Source organism: Physella acuta, unplaced genomic scaffold, assembly GCF_028476545.2.
Source record: "Physella acuta isolate Inbredline_101_S28 unplaced genomic scaffold, ASM2847654v3 ptg000808l, whole genome shotgun sequence".
In the NCBI taxonomy this organism is placed as follows: domain Eukaryota; kingdom Metazoa; phylum Mollusca; class Gastropoda; family Physidae; genus Physella; species Physella acuta.
Window position 1 is genome coordinate 137,462 of NW_026732326.1, and position 25,301 is coordinate 162,762.

Consider the following 25,301-nt stretch of genomic DNA (forward strand, 5'->3'; position numbering starts at 1 on the left):
ATTAATTGCAATATTTTCATTGATAATTATTAAACTCTCTTATAAAAGAGAAATCGGAATTTCACTCAATTATCAACCGGTCTACTCAGAGGCTTAGCGAGGGCGGGGCGGGGATGCGGACCGCACCGGGTGTCACCAATTAGGGGGTGACACCATTGCGAAAAATAGCACTGCGAGTTGCAATAATGATTAATTATGCGGCATATATTTAAATTATACGCCTATGTAGGCCGACACACATACACACACACATATATATATATATATATATATATATATATATATATATATATATATATATATATATATTGTTTCTTGGGGGGGAGGTTGACACCGCGATGTGCTGCACCGGGCGTGACACTCGACCTAGCGACGCCACTGGGTCTACTACTCTAGTATGCAACTGACCTATTTGTTGTACTCTGCTGTTTGAAACATAATTCTTAATTTAAAGTATATTAATAAGATGAGTAAATCTATGATGTATTGTGACGTCATTTATGGATAACACCTAAAGAAGAAGGTGTTACTTCATCAGCCGTTTATTATTTTAAATTATTTTTGTTACTAGATCTAGATCTAATTTTGTTTACAATTATTTAAATCGATATCTTTACAGACAGTGAGGAGACCCTATAATTATAAGTTATGTCCTACTAATAATTTATTTGTTGTAGAGTTTGTCTGGTTTGCTGTATTATTGTAGTGTAACTTTCCATGGTTAGTGGTGTGACCTTTTTTAAAAAAATACCACCGGTACGTTGTTTTTCTTCGACTTCTTGTTTACTTCTTTGTTATAAATTGAGATTTAATGTACTGTGTACATCTAAATTAGTAATTAATTAATCTAATTTCTTTATTTAAGTTATCAAGTTGGTTGTTCAGAAATTTAGTATAAGTTTTCATTGTTCCTAAAGTAACTCTGTGTTAGTAGTTATTAATATTAATATTAATAGTTAACTTTAGAAGTTTTTAGTTTAGTAACTTTAGTTTAGTAGTTAGACTTTTATTTTAGTTAACTAAAAGTTAGAGTTTATATAGTCACTTTTACTTTTAGACTTTAGTTCACTGTACAGTACAGTGTACAGTCGTCATTCAGCAAGTACAGTGTAATGGTAGTGTACTACAGCAGCAAGTAGGCGGGTAAAACTCCATTTCAACGTATTTTATTCCCCGCTTCACGTTCACCACCGGCTTAGCGTATTTTATTATAAATACAACCAAAACACACAAAAATGTTAGGAAAACACTAGGATTAGAATCATTAGATATTAGATAATAATAGATATTATTATAGATCTACATATTTTTACTTTCTCGTATATACGTAGTATAGAGAAAGTATTGTAATCGTGCAAAAAAAAAAATCGAGATTTTTACAAATCTCGACGTTTTACAGCTCACTGATACGGAAAAACATAATTTTGCAATCTTGTCCGTATGTCTGTGTGTGTGTGTGTCTGTGTGTCTGTCTGTCCGTGTGTAAACACGATAACTTGAGTACCGTTACAGCTAGGTTGATGAAATTTCATATATAAGTATTTTATCAAAATCGTAGATCCGTATCAACTTTTGAGCGATTTCCGATAACCGGAAGTGGTACTTTTCCTACTTTGAATTTTTTAAAAGCCTATAACTTGAGTACTATTTCAGATAGATAAATGAAATTTCACATGTAAGTAAAAGATCTAATTCTCTACCTTCTGTTAAATTTTGAGTAATTTCCGTTGACTGGAAGTAGTAATTTACGCTACTTCCGATTTCTCAAAAAACTAATGTAAATTTTTAAAGTACTAATAATATTGCGCACTATTATACGCGTTTTTATTCGGCGTTTGCTTGGTGCGCAATGTTTTTTTATGAGATTCTATTCTATTTTTAAAAGTTTAAGTATTTAAAATGGATTAAAAATCATAACTATATCCCCAGTTACCATCCCCTGTTGTTTTATATAAGAATATTCGAGAAAGTTTAGGGGAGATCACTACCGGTTTATTTTACTAAGTGACTACTCGGAAGATTTTTCTCCCCGTCTCCACTTAGTCGGCAAAAGATAGCTCTGTGCATGCGCAATGACCTATGGCTAGGGTTAGGGCTAGAATGAGGGTTAGGGGTAGGATTAGGGTTAGGATTAGGGTTAGGGATAGGATTAGGGTTGGTGTTAGGGTTGTAAACACACGCATGCGCAGTACCATCGGAAACATCGCCGCGAAGGCAAGTCGTAGTTTCTCACCATTGCGCATGTGTATCTTATTCCGGCTAGCATCGGCCATTTTTTTATGATTGTGTTTTAATTAGAAAAGGTAAAAAATATTATAAAAAATAAGCATTACAGTTCCAATTAAATTGCGTTTGATCATCTGCGAGAGAAAAATCCCTACATAATAGTAATAGTAATATTAGCCTAATAATGTCAATGATAATCATGAATTAATTAATAATTAATATAACATTTTCTTCAAAAAAGCACTTAGAGATATAGTACTTACTTTAAAGTGTACACTTACAGTTGTCTGATCGATCTACACTTTTTAACAAAATAATAATGAAGCCCTAACTAAATCTTTTAAATGAAAAATTGAAAAGTAGTATTCAGTATTCAATCAGTTAACATTTATTATGCCTATTTAGTATTTACAAGTCATTGTCCTTATCAGCATTAGATATTTATATATTATTATGGACTACATTTTGAGTCAACCCTTTATATCCCTAGCAGAGTGAAACTTCAGAGTGGCCTCAACAAACTTTTTTTTTCTCAGATTCATTGCATAGAATTTTTCCAACATCGCTGACTCAACAATCAACATGTTAATAGCTTGATAAGCATCTAATAATTTACTACTGAAGTTTAAATTTAAAAAAAAAAAAACAACTATGGATCCAGGCAGTGACGCTGGAGAAACTCTGTATTGCATCTGTCGATCATCAGACTGTGAACGCTTTATGATGTAAGCCTCACCTGTTTTTAGCTTTATAAATGGTGTTAAAGTATTTTATTGAATTATATTTTTGTGTATGTGTGTGTTTTTTTTTACTTAAAACTTAAGATATTATGATAATGGAGAAATTGATTATATTGTCAGTGTTGATTTAAAGTATATGATCTTTTTTGATGATTTTTGTACATCATTTTCTCTCTATTTAGTGGATGTGATCATTGTGAAGAATGGTATCATGGAGACTGTATTGGTGTAACACAGCTTGATGCAAGATCCATCAAGCGATATTACTGTGATGCATGTAGAGGTATTGTTTAGCATTGTTGCATTTATTTGATAAATGTATTTTATTTCATGTTCGTTTTCACTTTTTAGTTTATGGACCTGTATGTTTAATGTAATCTTAATTGTTATTTTATTTGAAAAGGTAATAATGTTGGTGGTTGTATTATTATTTTATATATATTTGTATATGAAAACTTTTCAGCACGCAACCCAAGTTTAGAAATACAGTACAAAAATAAAAAGAAAGAGCGGCAAACTTTGAGTGAGTCTAGTGAACAGGATAAATTTGACAAGAATCAGAAAGAGTACAGAACAAAGCTTAGAGAAAATATGGTATGCCATCTTTGATTTGTAAACCCAGTTCTCATAGTTTTCAAATTCAAACTTCTATTTGATGCACAAGTAATTATTTAATGTGCAAAACATATTTTTAGAGTATAATTAAACTGTTTTTATAATAGATATCTATTTCTTAGATTGTGAAGAGTAGAATGACACGAAGATGTGGTGACTGTAGTGCATGTGACAGGGTTGAAGATTGTGGAAGATGCGATTATTGTAAGGTAAGTGCTAGATTTGTGTTACCTGGACACTAATTGATTTATTATGGTTAGCTGTTTAGTTTATAATTGTTTCTTTTTTGTTTTGTTTAGGACATGAAAAAGTTTGGTGGAACAAACAAACTTCGCCAGAAATGTCGACTTAGACAGTGCACAAGTTATGTGAGTAAGCCTAAAGAAATGGTAAATATGATTTTCATTTGTTTATATTTTTAAAGTTTTTTTTTTAATTCTGTTTCAATGCTATTCTTTTAATTTACAACTGGTAACTGAATTACAAATCACTCATTATTATTATTACAGAAATTTTTAACAATTTTTTGTACATATGCTTAAAACAAAACAATTGCAATATGTGCAGAGTTTAATGGCTATAGCACTGAGAAGCAATCTTATTGTTGTGTTGTAGGGTTTAACATCAGCAGATAAATTGCCACATACAAGTGATGCAGCATCAGAAAAGGCAGCTACAGATTTGTCTGATTTTGAGTATGTAATGTATTTTATATTACATTCACACTATTTAGCACGTAATAGTGTTTCAATATATTAAACAGATAGTAATATTGTAGTAAGTAATTTAACTAATCAACCCTCAATTTGTTATGTAAAATTCTATACACTGTTTTCAGAGATGATTTTGATGAAGAGGAAGCCTATGAAAATATTAAAGTAGTTCCTAAGAAAAGGGAGAGAAGGACAAGTTCATCAGATGTTTCTCCTAGGAAAAAAAAGGATAAAAAGAAAATAAAACACAAATTTAAGAAATCACCAGAAAAGCCTCCAGTATGTACATTATTAAATAGCATTTTTCATATAAAAAAAATAATCATTGTTTATGTTGATGTTAACGATTAGAACTGAATAAATAGATTACATTCTACTAGTTTACTAACATGAACAAAAGTTAAAAATAAGAAATTAAAGCAACTATCCCAGAACAAAGCCAGTTTTAAAGACTTTATTATAAGAACTTGTTACTGTTATTCTTCCACATGTGTTGCACATAACTCATTGAAAGATCTTCATTTTAGAGTTATTATTTTATTTTTCAGAAATATCGCCAGAAGTCAAGTTCCAGACGCAGGGTAGAGGTTGATGATGCTCTGGAGACTGATGATGATGCACCTAGGCAGTGTTATGGTCCTGGGTGTGTTGAGCCTGCTAAAACTGGGTCAAAATACTGTTCAGATGAGTGTGGGATGAAACTAGCTAAAAGGTGGGTTTTATTAGTTTTAATATTTGCCAGCTGAGGTGACTTAAAGAACATGAAATTCTTTTCAGATAAATTTTTTTAAGTCTAAGTCCTTTGTAGCTCATTTTTTCACAAAACTAAATAAATGCTGCTTTAGTGAAGTTGTTTTGTTACCCTCTGTTAATATTTAAAGTTTGTATGTGTAATATTTTATTAGCAAGCATGCTTTATAAATAAATTTAGTGTGTACTCATTGATCAATTGATTTCCATTTACGATTAGTTTTTGGTTTTTAGTCGGATCTATGAAATACTACCATCTCGGATTCAACAATGGCAGAGTAGTCCGTGTGTGGGGGAGGAGAACAACAAGAAAGTACTAGAAATGCTGCGGCAAGAAACTTTAGAAGCTAGGATGAAGTTGAGGCAACTTGATTTGAAAATTCAAGAGCTAGATGCTTTGGTAGAAAGAGGGAAGCGTTTAGCAGTGATAGCTGAGCAGGATGTAAGTATTTTATCTCTTAAACCTTTATGTACTTATTCACTTTAAGTATTGTTAATAATGCTTTTCTTTTATGTTTAAATGATAGGGATTGGAGCAAGAAGAAGATACTGAACTTAGCATTTATTGTGTAACTTGTGGAACAGAATTGAATCAGAAAGGTGCTTTGAGACATATGGAAAAATGCTATTTAAAGGTATGTAAGACTTTTAAACGATACTTTGTCAGTCAGAATTTTGTAAATACCCATATTGGCTAGATTATTTAGATTTTGTTCATAGGCTATTTCACTTTAGCTTAAATAAACCTCTATCATTTAGCACAACTATACAGTAGAGCATGTTTTTACATGTTCTTCCTTGCAAAATATACTATTTATTTCTCAAGGCAGTTTAAATTACTTATACTGAAAGTATTTGTTGGTTTTTATTAAAATTTAAATGACAGCAATAGTTAAGACTAAAAAGTTAAAATTAGTGTTGTAATTATATTGATGTTTGATCACACCCTGTTGCATCTAATAATGTTTTCAATCATTTGTTTCAGTTTGAAGCTCAAACATCGTTTTGGTCACTCTACAAAACTAGAATTGAAGGAAACTCTATGTTTTGTGATTTTTATAACCCTCAGCAGAAAATGTATTGTAAACGGCTAAAAGTGCTTTGTCCAGAGCATACCAAAGAACCAAAAGTATGATTATTTTTAGAAACTTCAATCAATCGATTAAATACATATTCTTGTAACTACTCACACTGTTTATTAACCTAATTTCATTACTAATTAAAATTGTATGCATTATTAGGTTAGCCCTGATGCAATTTGTGGATGCCCTATTGCCACAGACTTGTTTTCTGAAGGAGAAAATTTATGCAGAGCACCTAAAAAGAAGTGTGTAAAACACTTTTGCTGGGAAAAACTGCGCAGAGCAGAAATAGACATGCATAGACTAAGACAGGTGTGTTTAAAATTTAATCTTTAGAATTTGTTACTTACACATGCATTAATTTACCACATTTGTTTGAAGTATAAAAATGATCTGTATGTGAAACAAAATATATGAGCAGAATTTTTATGTTTTAAGATATTTGACTTGCCCAATAAATCAATTGTTAGTATTGCTTTTGTATGTAACTCCATGCAGCTGTTAGTTTTGATTAACTTAACTTTTCTTAATTTACAGTGGATGAAACTAGATGACCTTTTTGAACAAGAACGAAACATCAGAATGGCAATGTCTAACAGGATGGGAGTATTAGGGCTCATGTTGCACCAGACAGTTGACCATGATCCAATGACTCCAATGAAATCAAGTGCATCCTAGAAAATAACTTTGCTGTGCTTGTTGTTTGACTTAGATACTGTAACATTGTTTTATAGAACGCATTTGATGACTTAAAACAGCTTATCTTGTTATAAGCAGATGTCGGTAGTAATGTAACTTTATAAGAAATAAATAAATACCTAATTCAAACCTAAATATTTTTATTGTCTTTTATCTAATTGTGATTTCACTACTTGACTTTGACTTACTTGACTTAGTCCTCTTTGCTTCTTATGGAGCATAGGGCCTCCACCATTTCCTTCTATTTCTTCCTATCCCCGGCTATTAATTTTGTCATCTCCCAAGACATCCCTGTTGGCTTCAGTTCTTTGAGAAGACTCCGCCTCCAGGTCTGTCTTGGGCGCCCTCTTTTCCACTTTTCCCTGGGGGTTCCACTCAAGCGCTTGGCGTGTAACATTTGTGTGAGCCTTTCGCAGTGTGTGACCCACCCAGCGCCACTTCCTCCTTCTTATTTGCACACCGATAGGCTCCTGCCTAGCTTTCCTCCATAGTTCTATGTTCGGCACTTTGTCCTGCCATCTCAGTTTCAATATCTAAGGCATCTATTCATGAAGGTCTGTTAAGTGGAGCCCTGGTTCTTCCAAGGACTGGATTAATTTCAGTATTGGCTTCGGTTTCTGTAACTATATTTTGTTTTGTGTGGACGAGTAGTTAGCTCATCGCACAACCCCCAACCTGGAGGACCAGGGCACAACGTTTGGTCTGGCCCCTACCTGCGCAGATCTGTCCGACTTGGTTAGACCTGCCAGGAGCTCTAGGCTCCCGCCGGCATAGCTCTGGGGTCCCTGTGGCACACAAGCCATCCCACCACTTCAAGGCAGTGTGCCATCACTACTTAAGATGTGGTAATTGTTAAACACTGAAACACATCAATGAACACTTTGATAGAACCCAATAAGAATACAACTTCCAACGTTTCATAATTAAGATGAAATATATATATACGAGAAAAATGGCCCGTTGAGGAAGGATACACCGGGCGCTAGGTTGATAGTGCTGTCTCTTTTCTCTAAACTAAAACCAACCCACCCCCCCCCACACACCACCCCCACCCCCACACCCCACCACCCCCACCCCCACACACACCACCCCCTCCACACACTGAAACCAACCCACCCCCACACACCACCCCCCCCCCCCCCCCAAAAAAAAAACATGTCTACCGTCCCATTGCAAGAAAACCACTTTTTAGATTAGACACATTAATTAGGCGGTAATTTTATTATAGAGTATCGATGAGGAAATTTCTTTTGAGTTGGGGAGGGGGGGGGGGGGGCTCAGACATTCTTACGCGGGGGGTGGGGCTTCGCCCCTACCCGAAGAATTGTATGCAAGAAACTTTTCACGCAAACCATTTAGATTAGACAACATTTCCTTTTTATTCAATGTTTACGCGATAATCAATGACGTCATTATATTACTATGTGCACTATCCAGTTTGAGATTATTTTCTACTCTGTGCTAAATGTGTCGACGTCATACTTCGTTTTTCGAATTACTGTGCATGTTTTTAAATTGCTTGTCTTTTCTCTAGAGCGTTCTTGTCAGACAGATAGATAGATAGATAGATAGATAGAGAGACAGCGAAACTATTAGTATTAATATATATATATATATATATATATTTGTGTATACATCAACATCTGTGTATATATGACAGATTATAATGAAGTAGAGCTCCAAGATCATGTCCTTCCAACCCCCCCTCACTTCCCCTTAAACAACAAAGAACACTAACAACAGAACTTTTATAGCAAGTAAAATTCATAAAAATAATACAGAAAATTAGAGTAACTATTTTTAGTTGTATATTTATTTTATTATACTAGTATTAACATGCCACAAAAATAAAACAATTTTAATGTTAACACATTACAAGAAAATTTACTAAAATAACCTAGACAATAACTTTGATTGTACATTTTAAAACAAAAGCAACAGAATGTAAAACTGCAGAACAGGATTCATTTTAAAGGTAATTTCCACAGTTTAAAAAATATTTTATACCTTTAAAAATATAAAATGTATAGCACAAACAGTAATAACACATTTAATATCAAGAAAGGAATATATTAATAAATTATTTCAATACAAACACTTTATAAATAATGTTTAAAAAACCAGCAATTGTATGAAAATCAGCTTTAAACATTACCAGTGCAATAAATGTGCATTAACAATAAATAATATTTTACCTTGGTATACTTGGAAAACATTACAACTGTTAACTTGTGCTAAATAAGTGGGTCTATAAAATGATAGGTCTCTAGATCAGAGCTACAAAGGATAACAATGCAATATTTAAACAGGTTTTTGCTTATGAGAGCGACCAGTAATGTGGGTAATTTTGTTTTAAAAAATTTACTACATTGTACTTTAAGTCCAAGTGATATGTTTGTTATGCTTTGCTGTGGAAGGGACTTTGGTTTATGACTGGGTAGGATTTAGATCTACACAACAGATCTTGATAATATAGTATAATTAAATAAATAATATGAAATTTAATTAGGCAAGTGAAAATATATTTAGCCACACTATAAACGCTTTACATAATTTGAATTGTTAACTTAAAAAACCATTTATATTCTTCACTTAAATATAAATACATTTGTCATTATTTTATTTAAAGCCCTAAAAACACATATACTACAACATTATTAAAATAAAACAAACCACAAATGAAAATAAATAAACCAACAACTTTCTGATGTAATAATATTTTTGTCATGACTTGTATTTTTAAAAATGAACAAAATAAGTGTATTCCCTGCTGTATTTTTAACAAATTTTCTATTTTAAAATATCTTCAAGTTTTGTTTTGATTATATATATTTATATATATTTACTAGAGACCTGTTTTAAAAAACAGTTCTGCATCTGAGATATTTTCATCAATAGTACATACACATTAAATAATACAACACTAAGATTTTTTTTTTAAATTAATATTCTCCGAAATCAACATGCCCTGTAGCTTTTGCATGTTCAGTAGCTTCTCTTTGACCACGAAGTGGTGCCTGACAAGTGGAACATCTAAGTGAAAACCCTTCTACATCTGTGAACTGACGAATTGACTTTGCTTCTGACGCTAATTCAAGAGCTTGGGCTAAGATCACAGCATTGTGTATTGAAAACTTTGTCCTGACTGGCCCAGTCTGATCTATAGATTCATATATTAATGAATCATAGTGAATTCCATCATAGATTAAAAAAACCCTCTCTTCATAGTTTTTATCTTCACCAAATCTATCAACACGACCGCTCTGAGTGTCAACAACTGCTATTTCTGTGTTATAATACTGTGAGAGTATAGAAAGTTCTATCCCACCACCCCATGAATTCTTGTCCCTTATCCATCTACAGTAAGCATTGTTTGGTTTACCTAGCATTGCTTCAGAGTATGTGGTAGGATCCTTGGAAACAATGCCTGCAATAACTTCACGTAAAATTGGGGATGCAGCTGAATCATAAGCACCATCATTCATAACAAGATGCACACTAGTAAATAAACAAGAGTTATCAGCTGGTACTACTTTTCGAGTGAGTATACCAGAGGCTCCTTCTTCGAGCTGATGATGTAATAAAGTATCTAAACGTTCGTCATGTTGAGAGTTACTAACCCCAGGGTTTGTTGATGCATTAATTGATTCATCTTCTTCAACTATAAGAGTGTCTCCTGAACGAAAAGGTAATGAAGATAATTCTGCTGTCTCATTACTAATATCAATTACTTTTGGAGGGTAACCTTGACGAATTTTTATCTTATTTTTAGTTATGTTTGTACAGTCAGCTATTACTTCTTTTAATTTTCCAACAGTAGATGCTAAAAATAAACCTTCCAAAAGTTTATGCCCACTCTTTGTTTGAATTCTTAACCGAAGCTGTTGTGTTGACATCTTTATTGACTATGGACCTGAAAATAAAGACAAAAATCAGAATCTTTCAGAAAATAAAAACCTTTATAGTTTAGGCTCTTGTAGCTTAGATACTATATCAGAAAACAAAATGTAATACTTTTAAATTTTTTTACAAAAATAGGCATTTAAAATTTTTATATTTATTGAGGGAAATTATTAAAATAGGTTTGAGACCAGAATCAACATTGTCTGAAGTATTTTAGGCAGAGTAACACATGTTGATCAATGATATGCTTTACTTGTTGAAGTTATACAAAATCAATTAAAAATTTTAAATAGGCCTAATTGATTTTATAGTATTAAGGCAAAAAATTATTAAAATAGGTTTGTGACCAGAGAAATTATGTAAAAACCTTGAATTTTTTCTTCAGCATTTCATACTATTTTATACCACCCCTCCTACATTGACTGATTGAGTGAAGTCTTGGGTGCTTTAAATTTAAAATGTTTTAAGTTTCATTTTTATAGTCAGGCATAAAAATGGCCTCTAAGTAAGTACTAAGACTAAGTAAGTAGATTCTAGATCTTAAAATTTAAGTAGGCCCTAAGTACTTAAGACTTATAATATAAAGACTAAAGATTTAAAGTTTAAAGAAGTTGAAATAGCCTAGTCACTAGTCAGCCAGTAGTCAGCCCTTTTCCTAGATCTAGATTCTACCTCAGATTCTATCTATCATTCTGGATCAAGATCTAGATCTAGAAGTAGAATCTAGTGTAGCTAGGTCCTAGACCTAGGACATATCAGTCAATATCAGACATATCATAATTCTGTAATAATTCTTCTAGCTAGATGTTCGAGTAACACTAGAATCTAACTCTAACTAATTTTTAACTATAGTATAACAGACTAAAACAGTGAATGAAGCAGGCACTGGAAAAAAAAATGAGTAGGTCTTAAATCTAAGTGAAGAATTTCTGACGTCTGAGTGAAGTAATATAATATAATATATTTATTCTAGTCTAATAAATATTTGATTATTTACCTAGATCCAGGCCTAATAAAAAGTTTCAATAGCCTAATTCAAATACGGAAGCCATAAAACCGTAAAACGTCACGAATTTATGTGTTTATTTCCTTAACAGCTAAAATCAAACAAGCATGAACATTTCTCCAAACTATTTCTAGAAAAATTCTTATACGGTTTAAATTTTGAACTAGTCCTAAAGTCGAATTAGCTGATTCACTCTAGACCTAGCCTAAGCCTGGAAGGCCTCCTTGAAATGCTTGTATTGGATTCCTATACGGAGTGAATTAAAAACGAAAGTGACGAACTTAAAATGATGATGTGTCGTTGAATTATTAGAACCCTTAAATCTATAATAAATATTAATAAATAATAATAAGAGACTAGATTAGTAGACCTAATAATTCTAGAGATCAAGAGATCTAGACGAGTTCAGTTAAATTAACTGAGAGGCTAAGAAATGCCCTACATTTCTGCTTCAGGTAAAAATTTACGTAGATCTAGAAATTCTAGATTACTGTGACTGTGACATTACTGTCACTTCACTAGTGTCAGACTTAGTCACTTAGTTTGACTTAGATCTTCTAGCTAGATCTAAGTCCTAGATCTAAGTCTAGATTAGTAAGATTAGATTTAGAAGAAGAAGATCTAGATTCTAGATTAGATAGATCTAGATAGAAGATAGATCTAGTAGATCTACTAATACTAGATCTACTAGAAGTCTAGATCTAGATAATTCCAGACTGGACTAGACTCTAGATCTAGATTTCTAGATAAAAAAAGATATTTTTTTATTTACTAGATAAAAATTAATTTATAAATTTAATTAATAATTAATTAAATCTATCATCTACAATCTACAAACAACTAGATCTAGATCTATAACTTTTTTTACTAGATCTAGATCTACAACTACAAGTACTCAAGTAGATCTAGATCTAGAATAATCTAGATTCTACTACTATCTAAATCTAGTGTCTAGATTCTAGTCACTAGAATGAGTTTCGTGAACATTCGTTACTGTAAACCAGGGGTGGGCAATTGTTTACTTTTGGCACGAGGGCCACTGTGTGATGGCCCCTAGTCCTAACGGATTTTAGCGGAAGCCTACACCGTTTAAAATTATTGTATTCTTTAGCTAACATTACATTTCGGTCGCGTACGGTGTACATGAAGCAAATCTCAGTTCAGGGGGGGGGGGTTCTGAATGTCTGGCGAGCTACAAAAAATTATGTGGTGGGCCGCTTGTAGCCTGCGGGCCACACTTAATTAAATTAATGTTTTAACTTAAGTTTAACAAGTTTACTTGACAGAAAACTAGCAACAGTAGTAGATCTAGATCTAAATAATAATGTCGAGTATAGTAATTCATGCAGAAGATTTGCAACAAATCAATTTTAGATCTAGTTTAGGCCTCTATCTAGTATAATAAGCCTATTCGGATTAGATTTATTAAAGTAGTAAGAAGGACTAGAATAATGTTTATTAGTAACAGTGATAATTACTAATTAGCACATATATTTAAAATAATTAGGAATACAAAACAATTAGCAAAACAGTTGGCCTATTTAAAATGCAACTTTATCTATGCAATTTTTTAAACATTATGTATTAAAAATAATATGGCACAATATAAAATAAGGTTTACAGTACTTCCAGTGGTTTCCGGAACAGTGTGGCGTCATACTACGCCATGGTTTTACTGTTTTTTTATTGCTTTACCATTCCATAAAAATAACCGACACTATATCGTGAGATTACAGACTATACTATACTCTATATTCTATTCTACTACTTTGTATCTTTGTAATAATTTGAGTTCCTAATTCTGGTAACTCAAAAATAGTCTAGAAACTCGATCTAATCTAATCTAGATTATCTAGATCTAACTAGGTACTCCAAACTGATTTTTCAAACCAATCATACAGCAATGGTTTATGTTTTAATGTGCAGTACTAATTATTCTAAGGATGTGGATACCAAATTTATATCTATAGCGGGGGCGGCGGGGGGTGCGGACCGCACCGGGTGACACCATTTAGGGGGGTGACACCAAGGCAAAAAATAGCAAAATATATAGAGAAAAACTCGGGGGGGGGGGGATGCAAATCGAAAGTTTGAGGGAGGGGGGGTGCAAATCGAAAACTTGAGGGGGAGGGTGCAAATCGAAAGTTTGAAAGTTTGTCCCTGGGAAGGGTCTCTATGCCTCTGGGGGGGGGGGGGGGGGGTGACACCATTAAGTGCCGCACCGGGTGACCCCCGACCTCGCTACGCCACTGATCTATAGGACAATTAGGAAAAAAGTTATGTGATCTTGAAGTCAGACATCTTTTTTACCTTTTTCTGTCCAATGTGGTGCCAACTTTACAACACCTTATCTTTAAAACTATAAAGGATATAATGGTTATTTATAGTTTTAAAGATAAGGTGTTTTAAAGGATGTAATGGTCATTTACCCTAATTTCTGCCACTAAAACCGGGCATAGTGATGTTTTTCTGACCGCAAGAATACTATTTTTACTTAAGGGCCTATATTTTTCTATTTTTTAACTTATATCGATATAAAAAAAGAACATATTATTGTAAGGCTTTGAATTAAACTTTGTTTGAAACAATACCATTTTTATTTGTATATGTTAATTTTTAGGTAGTAATTTGTAATTGAAAACACTTGAAAATGGTGAAGAATGCCCAAAAAAAAACAGGTTTTCTGCAGTTTGGATAACCTATTCCAACTTGCCTAATTTATAGTAATTAATTACTAACAAAAAATTAATGGAAGCAGCCGAGTTTGACTAGTAGTTGACATGGAATCAAATTAGGATCAACCCTTTGAATCCCTGGCAGAACAATGTGGTGGCTTGTTGCAATGAGGTTAATACCATGTTGTATGTTGTGACTTAAATTAAAAATTGCCCTTATCATTATCAATATTTAATTAGGCTAATATAAAAAAGTACTATCAGACTAATGACTAGGAACTGCCCCAGACTAGAGTGCCCTACCCTAGTGAAGTGCAACCTAATATGAATACTATATAGGCCTATAGCTAGTGACTAGCTAGACTCTTATAAGACATAGGCCTAAGTAAAAAGTATAGTACACTCTAAACTAGATACTTCTTCTTCTTCTTCGTTCTTAATTTTTAGTGTTGGGAGGGATCGAGCCTTATCTGCCAGAGGGTTTGATAGAGGTCACTTGTTTCTGTGACCTTGCTTTTGAAGGGATAGTTTTTAGTGTGGTCAGTATTGTGCCCTCGCTATGCGAATCATATGCCCATCAGAGCTTGGTGGACACAGGTATGTCCTGTTCTAAGTATTTGAGCAGGGATCCAAACTCAGACTCGCAGGTTAGTTGTGCACTCTAGTGTCCGACCACAAGGTCTTGCGTGTTTTGTTTAGTATCCTATCTATAATTACACAACATAATAAGATACATATATTCATTCAGAATTTAATTTATATATAATTTATAATTTTTATATATATATATATATATATATATATATATATATATATATATATATATATATATATATATATATATATATATATATGTACTCTCTACACCAATTTGGGTATAGCTATTTGATTAGTATAAAAGGCTCTTGTAAAGTTTCTCAAGTTAGGTGTTGAGATGTACCACAACAAAAATATAACTGTTAATTTCTTGTACTGATTCTATATGCTGTAAGCAATTATAGAAACTTAAATAAAAAATTACCTAAAACAATTCAAATAGAATCTTAACTAATAATTAAGTCATTAAAACCCATTAAAATGGAATTGAATGTCTTTGACTTCTATTGTTTCAGCAATATTTATTTCATGCCAAAATTTCACATTTTTATATCTATGGTCACAGTATAATGTTTGTAAGAACCATTCACTGTTATGAAAATATTGTACTGAGTTGAAAAGTGTTCACAACATACTTTGATGATACTTCAGCCTTAATAACAATGTGGGGAAAAAATAAAATATCACTGTTAAAATAACTTGAAACAACTTACTGTTGCTGGAAAATGCCAAACCATTCAGACTATAACTATTATTACAACAGTTATAGAAATTGCCCAAAACACCGTGCCGTTAGGCCGAGAAAACATGGTATTGTTGTTTACTACTAGATCTAATATTTTTTGTGGTCGAGAAATTACTTCTTTTATTATAAAAAAAAAAGGACTGTTGTGTTAAAACAATTTAACTTGTGGTAACATATTAATACTTTGTTCAGTATTTTAACTGACCGTTAGTATTTGTTTTTGTCAACGTCTGACATTTGTTTTTTTAACACATTGTATTTACTTTAAACTCCATTAGCTTATTTTAAATGGCTAGAGCTAGTAAAAATGTATAGACTTGTTTCTATTAATTTTTAAATAGATTTTTTTTTTAGATTTAAAAAAAAGCAATAACAAGGCTACCTCCCTTTATAAAGCTCTTTTTTGTAAACATTAGTTTTATTTAATCTTCAAAGTTATTCTAGATAAAACAAGTGGGTTTTTTTTATAAGTTAATTTGAAATGCTTTTTCATAATTTATCCCTATAGTTGCTTGACTTTGTTAATACTCAGAAAGGCTTAAAAATATATTTAAATGTTATGATGTACACAATTATATTGGATATATTTATACAGCTTTACAATGATTTAAACAAGTGGCCTAGGTTTGAAATTAGATATCTTGCTCTTATTTTTAAATTCTGATTTTAGAAAGTTGTCAATTGTTTGTAGTTATACCACCTATTTATAGCTCTACTCACAGACTTAACTTTCTGATTCTAGGTCAAGTGGTTGATTCCAGGTCTCCATGGCGCCTGTCAATCATTCCAGATATGATATGGGGATTCATCAACTTTATCATACTGTTGTGAGTAATCTGTTCATTGTATCTTAGTGTAAAATAAAAATTGTTCATTGCAAGCACCTTTAGTTTGCATTTGGCACTCTTTGAGAGCCTTTTTATTATAGTTGTTTTGAAATGACCTTTTTGACAGAATACTGTTTACATTAAGTTAAAATTATTCACTTTAGTTTGAATAGTGTATACTTTGATATGTATGTTGGTAATTAGTGTTAATTAAGGGTGGAAATTAGTTTTTTGAGCATTCTTCAAAACGTTTAGCAGTTTATTGAATTTTCTCATTACCCCTCTGTTAATTTTTTTTCCAGTTTTCAAACAATGATAAATGTAAGTATTTTTTACCATCTTTGTAAGTATTCAGTATTATCCAGTCTATAATGGTATCTTCCAATTTATCTCTAGTTCCTTTAAGGTTTAGTGATTTTATGCACATCCTTTATCATGATACACTTCTTACCTATGACTCTAATTGTAATGCTCAAAATCTTGGCAAGACCCTGAATTTCATTTAAACATTTATTTTAAGGGACTACTGTAACTTCTTAAAGCTAAACAAATCAGTTGGTTACTTGCAGGGATTTGTTTATTTTTTTACAAGTTAAAGAAACTGATTTAGTATTAGATACATTACTTGTGTTTTTCCTGTAAATCCAGCTCCGCTTGATTGCTCTTGTCATGTAACATGATAAATATACAATATCCTTTGAAATTAATAAAACATTTTCTTCCTCCAGCCAAATAAAACAGCCAGAAGTGACAAATATACAAGTGATTACAGACGCCCAGGGTAGGTGTTTTTATTAAAGTCTGCAATATGTCAGTTGCCATCAATAATTCAGCAGATTGTACACTTGATGTATGAAATGTATTTTTTAAATCTAATGGGTAAAAAAAAAATTTCCTTGCTTTGATTGGTTATAGTTTGTATAGGACTGGGTAGGCTAGTGGTAGATCATGCACCATTGGTTAACTTAAAAGTCTAGATGTTCAGTTTCCAACCATCTCTGACGTCTACTTGAAGTCAAGGTCCTGAAAACTAATGAAATCTGTTTTTGATAATCATTAGCTCTTATTGGCTACCGAATTTTAGTAAAATTGTATCTAATTTTAAATGTATTTATTTCACAGACAATTTTAACAGAGCAAAGTCAACTTCTTTTAAAATATTTGTTCACTTGTTTTAAAAATTCCTGTTTTTTTTTCTCATCAGTGGTGGTGGAGGAGGTGGACCTAGTAGAAGAATGGGAGGGTTTGGAGGAAGAGGAGGAAATGGTAAGAATTCATTTCACTATTTCTTCAATCATTCTTTTTTAAAACTAAATAAAACAGTAATGTTTCTTGAACAGTGGCTAAGGGCAGGGAAAAAAGTTCACTGTTTTAGAAGTTCAAAAATTTTCCTATAATGTGCTGCTCATAGGGATAGTGTTTTGGATCTATGTGCCAGTGTGTGATTGGGAAAGTTCTGAAAATTTGATGATAATTTCCAATTTTATAATGTTCAAAACTGAATATTTAGTAATTTTGTGCATTTAAAAGATTTTTTAAAAATTTTCATTAAAATTGATCAATATGCTCAGTGTTGACCAAGCTTAGTAAATATTTTAGAAAGAAATGGCTGTTTTAAAAAAGATTAATTGCCATTTTGAGGGGGTGGACAATTTACGGAGGGTGTCTGGAATTTTGTGTTGATGGTAATGGTAAAAAAGTTTTTAAAATCTTAACGTTATGTGTGGATGACCTCAAATAACATATGTTGAAAGCATCTTTTCTTATAAATATTTTAACAGGCTGTCTATTAAAACAATGTTCTAATGTTTCAGCTCCTGGACCACCACCAATGGCAGGTGGTGGAGGCTGAGGGCGGTAAACAGTACTTGGAAAACTGATCTGGTTTTCAGCGTTTTCAAGTACAAGCTTATGAATAACCTTTTTGTTTCTTAGAGATTATGTTACAAGTTGTTTTTTATAACTATTTTTAAATAACTGATATTTTTATACAAAAAATTTTTTTTTAAGGAAATTTAAAAAAAACACCATTCCTACCCTATTTGTATTCTATCAAAAGTACTTATAGATGTTTGTACAACTACATTTGTATCATTATCTCTACACTTTCAAAAAGGTTGCTCCTTATCTCATGGTGCATGTTGAAGTATTCAGCATTTAATGATAAGCTGCTTATAAACTTCCAGTAGAAGACTAGCAGTTTTGATAAAATCCATGAGCTAACGAGTCTTTTTAAAACATTCTCATCAATATAACTTTCCATCGATACCACGATTGCTATGTGATAACCATTAACCATCCTTTACAACTGTTAACCACTTTCCAGTTCTTTACCAGCAAAGTATCACAATCATTCATTTTATATGCTGGATAGTGGTTGAATTTGTTATTTATGTCTATGCTCCTTGTGCTATTGGACTTTGATACAAGTTCACCATTGTAATGAAAAGATATCTCAAGTTTATATTTATCTGGCCTGTTTTCTTGTTCAAGTCTGAATGATGGTGTGTTATGATCTTGGGGTAAATGGAAGTTTTGTCCAAGAATTGTAAATATTTTCTGTTGTAACTTATGTCAGCAGTGCTAGTTTTTCATTAGTATAATAATTAGTTACATTTTTTCTATTTTATAACTAATTATTAACTAAATTGCAAGTTCTGAAAAGATGAATGAAAGATGAATGTATGGTTGATTAGTTATTTTTAGTAACTAAATTATCTTTGCTGAATTGTATGTCAAGCATGAATAAAAGTGTGCATCAAACCGTGAAAAATATAAACATTTGAAATGTTTGTTATTTATTCAGTTTATACAGTGGTTTTATTTGATTTTAGCAGACAACTGCAAACAAGTTTATTTAAAGTAAATTTAATGTGAAAGTTTAGAAAAACATTTAGTATGTGATTAAAATTACTTGCCTCTTTTAACTTAGATATTCATCCCCAAACTAGATGTGTTCTATTAGGAAAACAAAAGACACATTTATCTTAATCTTCAGTGTCCACAGATCTTAAAACTTTAATCTTTCTAACAATACTTATATTTTATCAATTTAAGAATAGAAAAGTTTTTAAAGCTCACTTTTTATTTGGCACTTGTTACACACAAAACTGTGATTCTCCAGGAATTATTAATAGTAAAGATCATTTTAATTTTACTTAAGGATTTTATTTGGCAACCTCAAATTGCAGAGTAGGCCTATATAGTACAAGACAATTAGTGTGTCAGTCGAAGACAACTCATAAAAAAACAATTTTAAACACACTCCTACTTAAACATGGTAGACAAGCGTTGCTAGACTAATTGAGCTTTTGTTAGTCAACGCGATATGGCGCTAGTATTTAAATATCCTGTAAATACTCATGATTGTTCCACGTAGGGTGATTTCAGATATTCTTTTTTTTTTCTTTTAAATTCTTTAAAAGAGCTTTTCTAAAAGTCATTTTCCATCTCTTTTATTGCATGTGCATTATAGATCTAGTCCTTTCTTCAATTCCTGATGGATTTAGACTAGTTTATTTTTCACATGTTTATGCGGATATTTAAGCTTCAGTCGCTTAGATCAGGGGTCTCCAAACTACGGCCCGCGGGCCGGATGCGGCCCGCGAGGTCCTCTCATCCGGCCCGCGGAGATCTTTTTGTCCATGGAAAAAAAATGTGTGTTAGAGGTGGCTGTGGAACTTTGCCCAGAAAATTCAAAAGAAGTTGAAAATGTAGTTTTGGGTGCAAATACCATTGCCCGCCGTTTTGCACATTGGTGAAAACATTGTGACTCAAATAGCGAAATATGCAAGCATGTTTCGCCATTTTTTAATTGCAATGGATGAGTCGCTGAAATTTAGATACATTTTTATATAATATATATTTCGTTGGGGGGGGGGGGGGGAGAGAAAAGAGAGGGGGGTATATGTTCATCGGTGGGGAGTGAGGGGGGGAGCTCCGCCATCCCCAAAGAGATGCCTGGAAGAAACTGGCCCCCGAACCGATATTTGATAGTTAATGCGGCCCTCGGGCTGAAAAGTTTGGAGACCCCTGGCTTAGATAATAATGAGAGAGCCGCCTAATACAAAGGGTAAGCGTGTATAAATACTTTTGCTAAATCCCCATCAGTTGACTTTTTTTTTGTCCTATCTTGGAACACTAGCGTATTTTTACTAGCATTTGTTTACTTAGGGGTCATCCATTTATGACGTCCACGGGGGCAAAATCGGCTTTTGTGGACGCGTGTGCACTGGGGGGGGGGGGGGGGGGGGTCAATCACAATGTGTACGTCCACGTGTTGAATTAAATAACAAAATACTTACATTTGAAAATATTTTTTTTTAATTTAAAATGCACAAAATGTTGGTTATACATTAAATCGGCAGTTCGTGTGCTAAATGTATCAGGAATGTAGCTGTATAACGCCCGCCTTTAAAAAAAAATAGATTTTTTTCCCACAAGCAGGAAAGAGGGGGGGGGGGGCATTGACCGCGGCAATTTTCTAAAACAATTCTTGGTATTTCAAGCTCATTTTTAAACATTTCAAAAACTAAATCATAGTAGGTCTGCAATCTTTATTTTGTGTCAAAGCCTAAAATAATGTAGATCTAGTCATTTTTTCATGTAAAAAAAAAAAAGCAAAATAAGCAAGTTACAATTTATAAGATATTTAAATAACAACGCGTTTAGGTGTAGGGCTAACGGTCAGCGCGAACACACAGGGGGGGGGGGGAGGTGGTTTGTAATGAAAACACGTGTAACTTAAAGTTGAGTATAAGTTATATAATGATATAATATATACAAAATTATCAGTTAATAATATAGCAATGTACACATTACATGTTAACGAATCAGTGATTTTGCAGCTTGTTTTGAGAGGTCTACTAAATGTTTGTGGGCGGCCACAAGGGGGGGGGGGGGGTCAAAAATTCCAAATTTTTGTGGACATCATAAATGGATGATCCATTGTTTTTTTAATTATATAGCCCCCCCCCCCCCCCCCCCCCCCCCCCCAAAAAAAACAAATTTGAGCCGGGGGCCCCACTCCGCCCCCGGTTTTATCAGGTTCCACAACCTAATGTACCTTATTTACCAAAAGTGGCAGCCACATTTATCGAACCTAACCACCCAGTTCTAATTAACGTGTTGAAATTTTCTTCATTCATTTATGATTTTTGGTGATAATGAAATATGTAGGAAATATTGGTTTATTTTGTTTAAAAACGACCCACGCTATAGATCTATTTAGATCTATCTCGATCCATCTCCTTCGAGGTGATAAGTATTAGATCTAGTTAATAATTGTGGCTTTTTGAGATCGAATTGAGGTGGGTTTTTATTTTATTTTTATTTATCGTAAATAATGACATCTAGACTAGACTAAGAGCTACCATCAATTCATCTAATTAATAAACCCGTGATTTTACCAGGAAGGTAAGTAATGTAGGTTATTTCGTAATTATGTCAGTTGTATAATTTTTTTAAGGCTTACCGTAATATTTCCTAATGAATTTTATCAGCCAAGTTAAGTAATTCGACTGTCCTACTAGTTTAACTAGGCCTACTTTAAATAAAGATTTTATCTGGCAACGTTGAATAGTCTGCTAGGTCTACTACACAAGTGTGTGTAAGGTTAGGCCTAGGTAAAAAAAAATGTTATCTTTATTTCTCACACGTAAGACATCTAACAAATGTTTATTAAATTACTTCTAAACTAAAGTCGCGAATGCCATGGCTTCAAGAACTGTTTCAAAAGTATATGTTGCAAGTAAAATCAGTCAATTACTTGATGTAGCATCAACATTATTAAAGAATTCTGTGGATGTGTCTTCATGCAAGTGCGACCAAAAAACAGTGGCGTTGGAAGAGCTTGAACTTATCGGTAAATGCATGTTATTATTGTATTGTTTAACGTCTGTTCAGTCTAGTGTTCTTTCTGGCAGTCACAAAAAGCAAGACGCCGCCTATAAAATGACTTCACTGCAGCCTACAACCGCCCCTCCCCCCCCCCTAAAAATAGTTTAATTTTTTTCTAAGTATTATTAAAGTTTTAAAGTTAAACATAGTTTAACATAGCATGATAGTTTAGAAAGGTAGGCATGTCTTCCAAAATATTGACTCCAGCTTGGTTTATATCTAAAAGTAAAAGAGTAGATCTAGATCTAGAATTAATTATTAATCAATTTCTAAATCTTCAATCCATAACAATTTATATAAACAGATTTCTAATATGTGAAATAACTGCAAAAATTCAGTTTCTTACATTACTTTTGTAAAATACAAGTCACACTTTATTAACCCCTCCCCCCTCATCACATTTAGAACCCCCTCCCTCCTATAAGTGTGATGTCATGTATATAGGCAGAGTTTCTCCCCTTCCACTCTCCCACCCGCACCCTTAAACAAAATAGAATTTATATAGAAAACAAGTGCCTTAAAATTCTTTTCTGATTTATTTTCAAATGCAATTCCCAATGACCTACCAGCTTTCACTGTAACTACATCTAAAAATAGCATAGTGTTCTTTGATATACAAAAACTGAATACATTTAGTGCAAGAATTCCCATCTTTAAAATGAAATAACAAAGCGCAAGGTAGACAACCTATAACTATATTCCAAAAAGTTGTTTAAATTTCTGCGAAATTCAATACTAATAAAACAAAACACAATATTATTTATTTATCCATACAGAAACATAAAAATTATAAAATTATATATAGTTGTTTATCAATTATTTTGTTTCTTGAACATTATAATATATTATTGTACTCTAGTTTAAATAGAAAACTGATTGCTCAATGAAATTCCTTATTTCTTGAGAAGTGGGAGTCAACTTTATAAACCAGTATTAGCGTTTGTTTTGTGAAAAAGTGGAATAATTTCCTTTCCAAAAATCAACAACAGTTAAGACCATCCTCCTCCCACTTAGTATCCAATTAGAATCTACTATACCAGGGGTCGGCAACCTTTTGAGACGGAAGAGCCAAAAGTTACAATTTTCAAAGTTTCCCAGTTTTTAAAGAGCCACTAACATTTTTATTTCAATATATTATTATTTGATTAGGACTAAGTAAATAAATGTGATGTGTTATTTAAAACGTAAACAGCGTGAACTACAACTCACCTGACCATGTGAGGGGGGTGGGGGAGATGGTAGCGATAGAGAGGAAGAGAGGGGACTGCAAGGCGCTCGCTTGCAGCTTGTTTTCTAACGGCTCCCAGAAGAGAATTATATATATATGTAACTAGGGGAAGTTACCAGACATAAGAAAGCGGTACAGCGCTGTCAACTTTGACACGACTGATGTAATAACACAGGTGGTGGCTGATAACGATCAGAAAGCCAGGGCGTAGTATCTCGGGAAGCGATACGAAAGACGGTCTGTCAACTTTGATGTGACAGGATGCAGATGGCTTATTAAATCGGACTGTACAACAGAAGCGGCGTAATGCAACGATTACGATTACGAGTATGATAGGACCGAATATGAGTACGATTATGAAGGGGATAAATAAGGAAGGCGACGGCTGAGCTCGCAGTCTCTCTCTCTCTCGCCCGCTTTCGATCAGTGAGTCAGTGTGGAGTATCAAGTTGGTTATTGAACGGGTTAGCCGTATTGTGTTAAGAAGGACGTTAGACATGTGTATTCAGTTAGATGAAGCCTAGTGAGGACTGTTGGGGGTCCGTTGATTCAGACTATTATTGTGAAACATCTCTCTTGATTCATTATATTATTGTGAAGCATTCTTTGATTCATGTAATAAAAGGATCAATAATGAACCTGCATCTTCGAGTATCTATGCTGTGGTCAATGTTGTGTGGAATGAGTGGTTAGACTCGGGAAGGTCACATTTGGCGTTGTCGGCAGGGTAGCCAGAGACTCGTTACATTTGGCGTTGTCGGCAGGATAGACTCGGGGACTCGTTACATATAGATAGATATTATACATACTTTTAGTATTGTCTGCCCCCCCCCCCCCTTGAGAAAAAAGTCTGAAAGGAACACTGTATACATATGGATGACCCCCAGGCCTAAATGCTAATAATAGTTTTTGTTTTTTAAATTAATGCATAATGAGTAAGTTCAGTAGGGCTTATAATTGTGCTTGCATAAATTTATACTTTTATACTGTTCTGGTTGATTGACCTTACAAAAAATATGTACAATTTTTTTTGTACAATTTCCAGATGCAAGTATTTCTAAGGAACAGCTTCACCAGATTCCAGAAATAGAATTCCTCTTTGCTGATCCAAGTATTATCGGACAAATATTATCACATGCTAACAATAAGCTTAAATGGGCTCAATGTACATATGCAGGTGTTGTCACTATTTAATATCTACTGTAAGATAAATACATTTTATTAGTCTATAAGTAATGCTATGGGTTTTATCATTACATGGCCTGAAGGGATGTTAAAAATTGTCCTTATGTGAGTGGGTTGTTTTATGGTCAACTCTTTTAACAAATTAATTTCCATATATGCATATAACTTAAAATTATATTAGATATTAAATATGTGATCAGAACTTAATTCCAAGATTACCATTTTCAGTATTAAAAGAAAGGGAGATAACAATATTGATTAGCACCAATAACTAGATCAGTGGTGAGCTGGTGTTCAGTTATCAAAGCTGAGACCAAGCAACACATGATAATAGTTATAAAGGGCATATAATTGTCTTTTAGACTTAGTAGGGGTGCTTTAAAGCAAATATCTGTAGTGATGTGGAGTGTGA

At 33.0% G+C, this 25,301-nt stretch overlaps 4 protein-coding genes across 9 annotated transcripts in view; 3 read left to right on the top strand and 1 right to left on the bottom strand.

Annotated features, from left to right (window-relative positions):
* Nucleotides 1-723: 723 nt before the first annotated feature.
* On the top strand, nt 724-6,953 carry LOC131951362 (CXXC-type zinc finger protein 1). 3 transcript variants are annotated; one of them, XM_059313748.1, is made up of 14 exons: nt 724-756; nt 2,763-2,951; nt 3,149-3,249; nt 3,430-3,560; nt 3,704-3,790; nt 3,881-3,970; nt 4,197-4,276; nt 4,420-4,573; nt 4,843-5,006; nt 5,279-5,486; nt 5,572-5,679; nt 6,030-6,173; nt 6,286-6,438; nt 6,664-6,953. In XM_059313748.1, the coding sequence occupies exons 2-14, from the start codon at nt 2,878-2,880 to the stop codon at nt 6,802-6,804; spliced, it is 1,635 nt and encodes a 544-aa protein (XP_059169731.1). In that variant the 5' UTR covers nt 724-756; nt 2,763-2,877; the 3' UTR covers nt 6,805-6,953. The 3 variants fall into 3 exon arrangements, with proteins under 3 accessions (XP_059169731.1, XP_059169733.1, XP_059169732.1); XM_059313750.1 differs by lacking the exon at nt 724-756 and adding an exon at nt 795-813; XM_059313749.1 differs by lacking the exon at nt 724-756 and adding an exon at nt 1,071-1,143.
* A 1,729-nt stretch (nt 6,954-8,682) lies between these two features.
* On the bottom strand, nt 8,683-15,502 carry LOC131951359 (ubiquitin thioesterase OTU1). Of its 2 annotated transcripts, none has more exons than XM_059313741.1 (2): nt 15,431-15,502; nt 8,683-10,738 (listed from the first exon to the last, which is right to left on the bottom strand). In XM_059313741.1, exon 2 carries the CDS (start codon nt 10,719-10,721, stop codon nt 9,768-9,770), a length of 954 nt encoding a protein of 317 aa, XP_059169724.1. In that variant the 5' UTR covers nt 10,722-10,738; nt 15,431-15,502; the 3' UTR covers nt 8,683-9,767. The 2 variants fall into 2 exon arrangements, with proteins under 2 accessions (XP_059169724.1, XP_059169723.1); XM_059313740.1 differs by lacking the exon at nt 15,431-15,502 and adding an exon at nt 11,726-11,793 and having other exon boundaries at nt 8,684-10,738.
* Nucleotides 11,910-19,369, top strand: LOC131951360 (selenoprotein K). 2 transcript variants are annotated; one of them, XM_059313744.1, is made up of 6 exons: nt 11,910-12,189; nt 16,494-16,578; nt 16,881-16,899; nt 17,307-17,359; nt 17,783-17,844; nt 18,393-19,369. In XM_059313744.1, the coding sequence occupies exons 1-6, from the start codon at nt 12,168-12,170 to the stop codon at nt 18,428-18,430; spliced, it is 279 nt and encodes a 92-aa protein (XP_059169727.1). In that variant the 5' UTR covers nt 11,910-12,167; the 3' UTR covers nt 18,431-19,369. The 2 variants fall into 2 exon arrangements, with proteins under 2 accessions (XP_059169727.1, XP_059169726.1); XM_059313743.1 differs by lacking the exon at nt 11,910-12,189 and adding an exon at nt 15,632-15,816.
* Nucleotides 19,370-22,156: 2,787 nt separating this feature from the next.
* Nucleotides 22,157-25,301, top strand: part of LOC131951336 (glyoxylate/hydroxypyruvate reductase A) — a 40,683-nt gene continuing 37,538 nt past the window's right edge. For both annotated transcript variants that reach the window (XM_059313699.1, XM_059313698.1), the window contains exons 1-2: nt 22,157-22,441; nt 24,750-24,881. In XM_059313699.1, the coding sequence (XP_059169682.1) occupies nt 22,291-22,441; nt 24,750-24,881 (283 nt within the window). In that variant the 5' untranslated portion in view covers nt 22,157-22,290. The remainder of the gene's footprint in view (nt 22,442-24,749; nt 24,882-25,301) is intronic.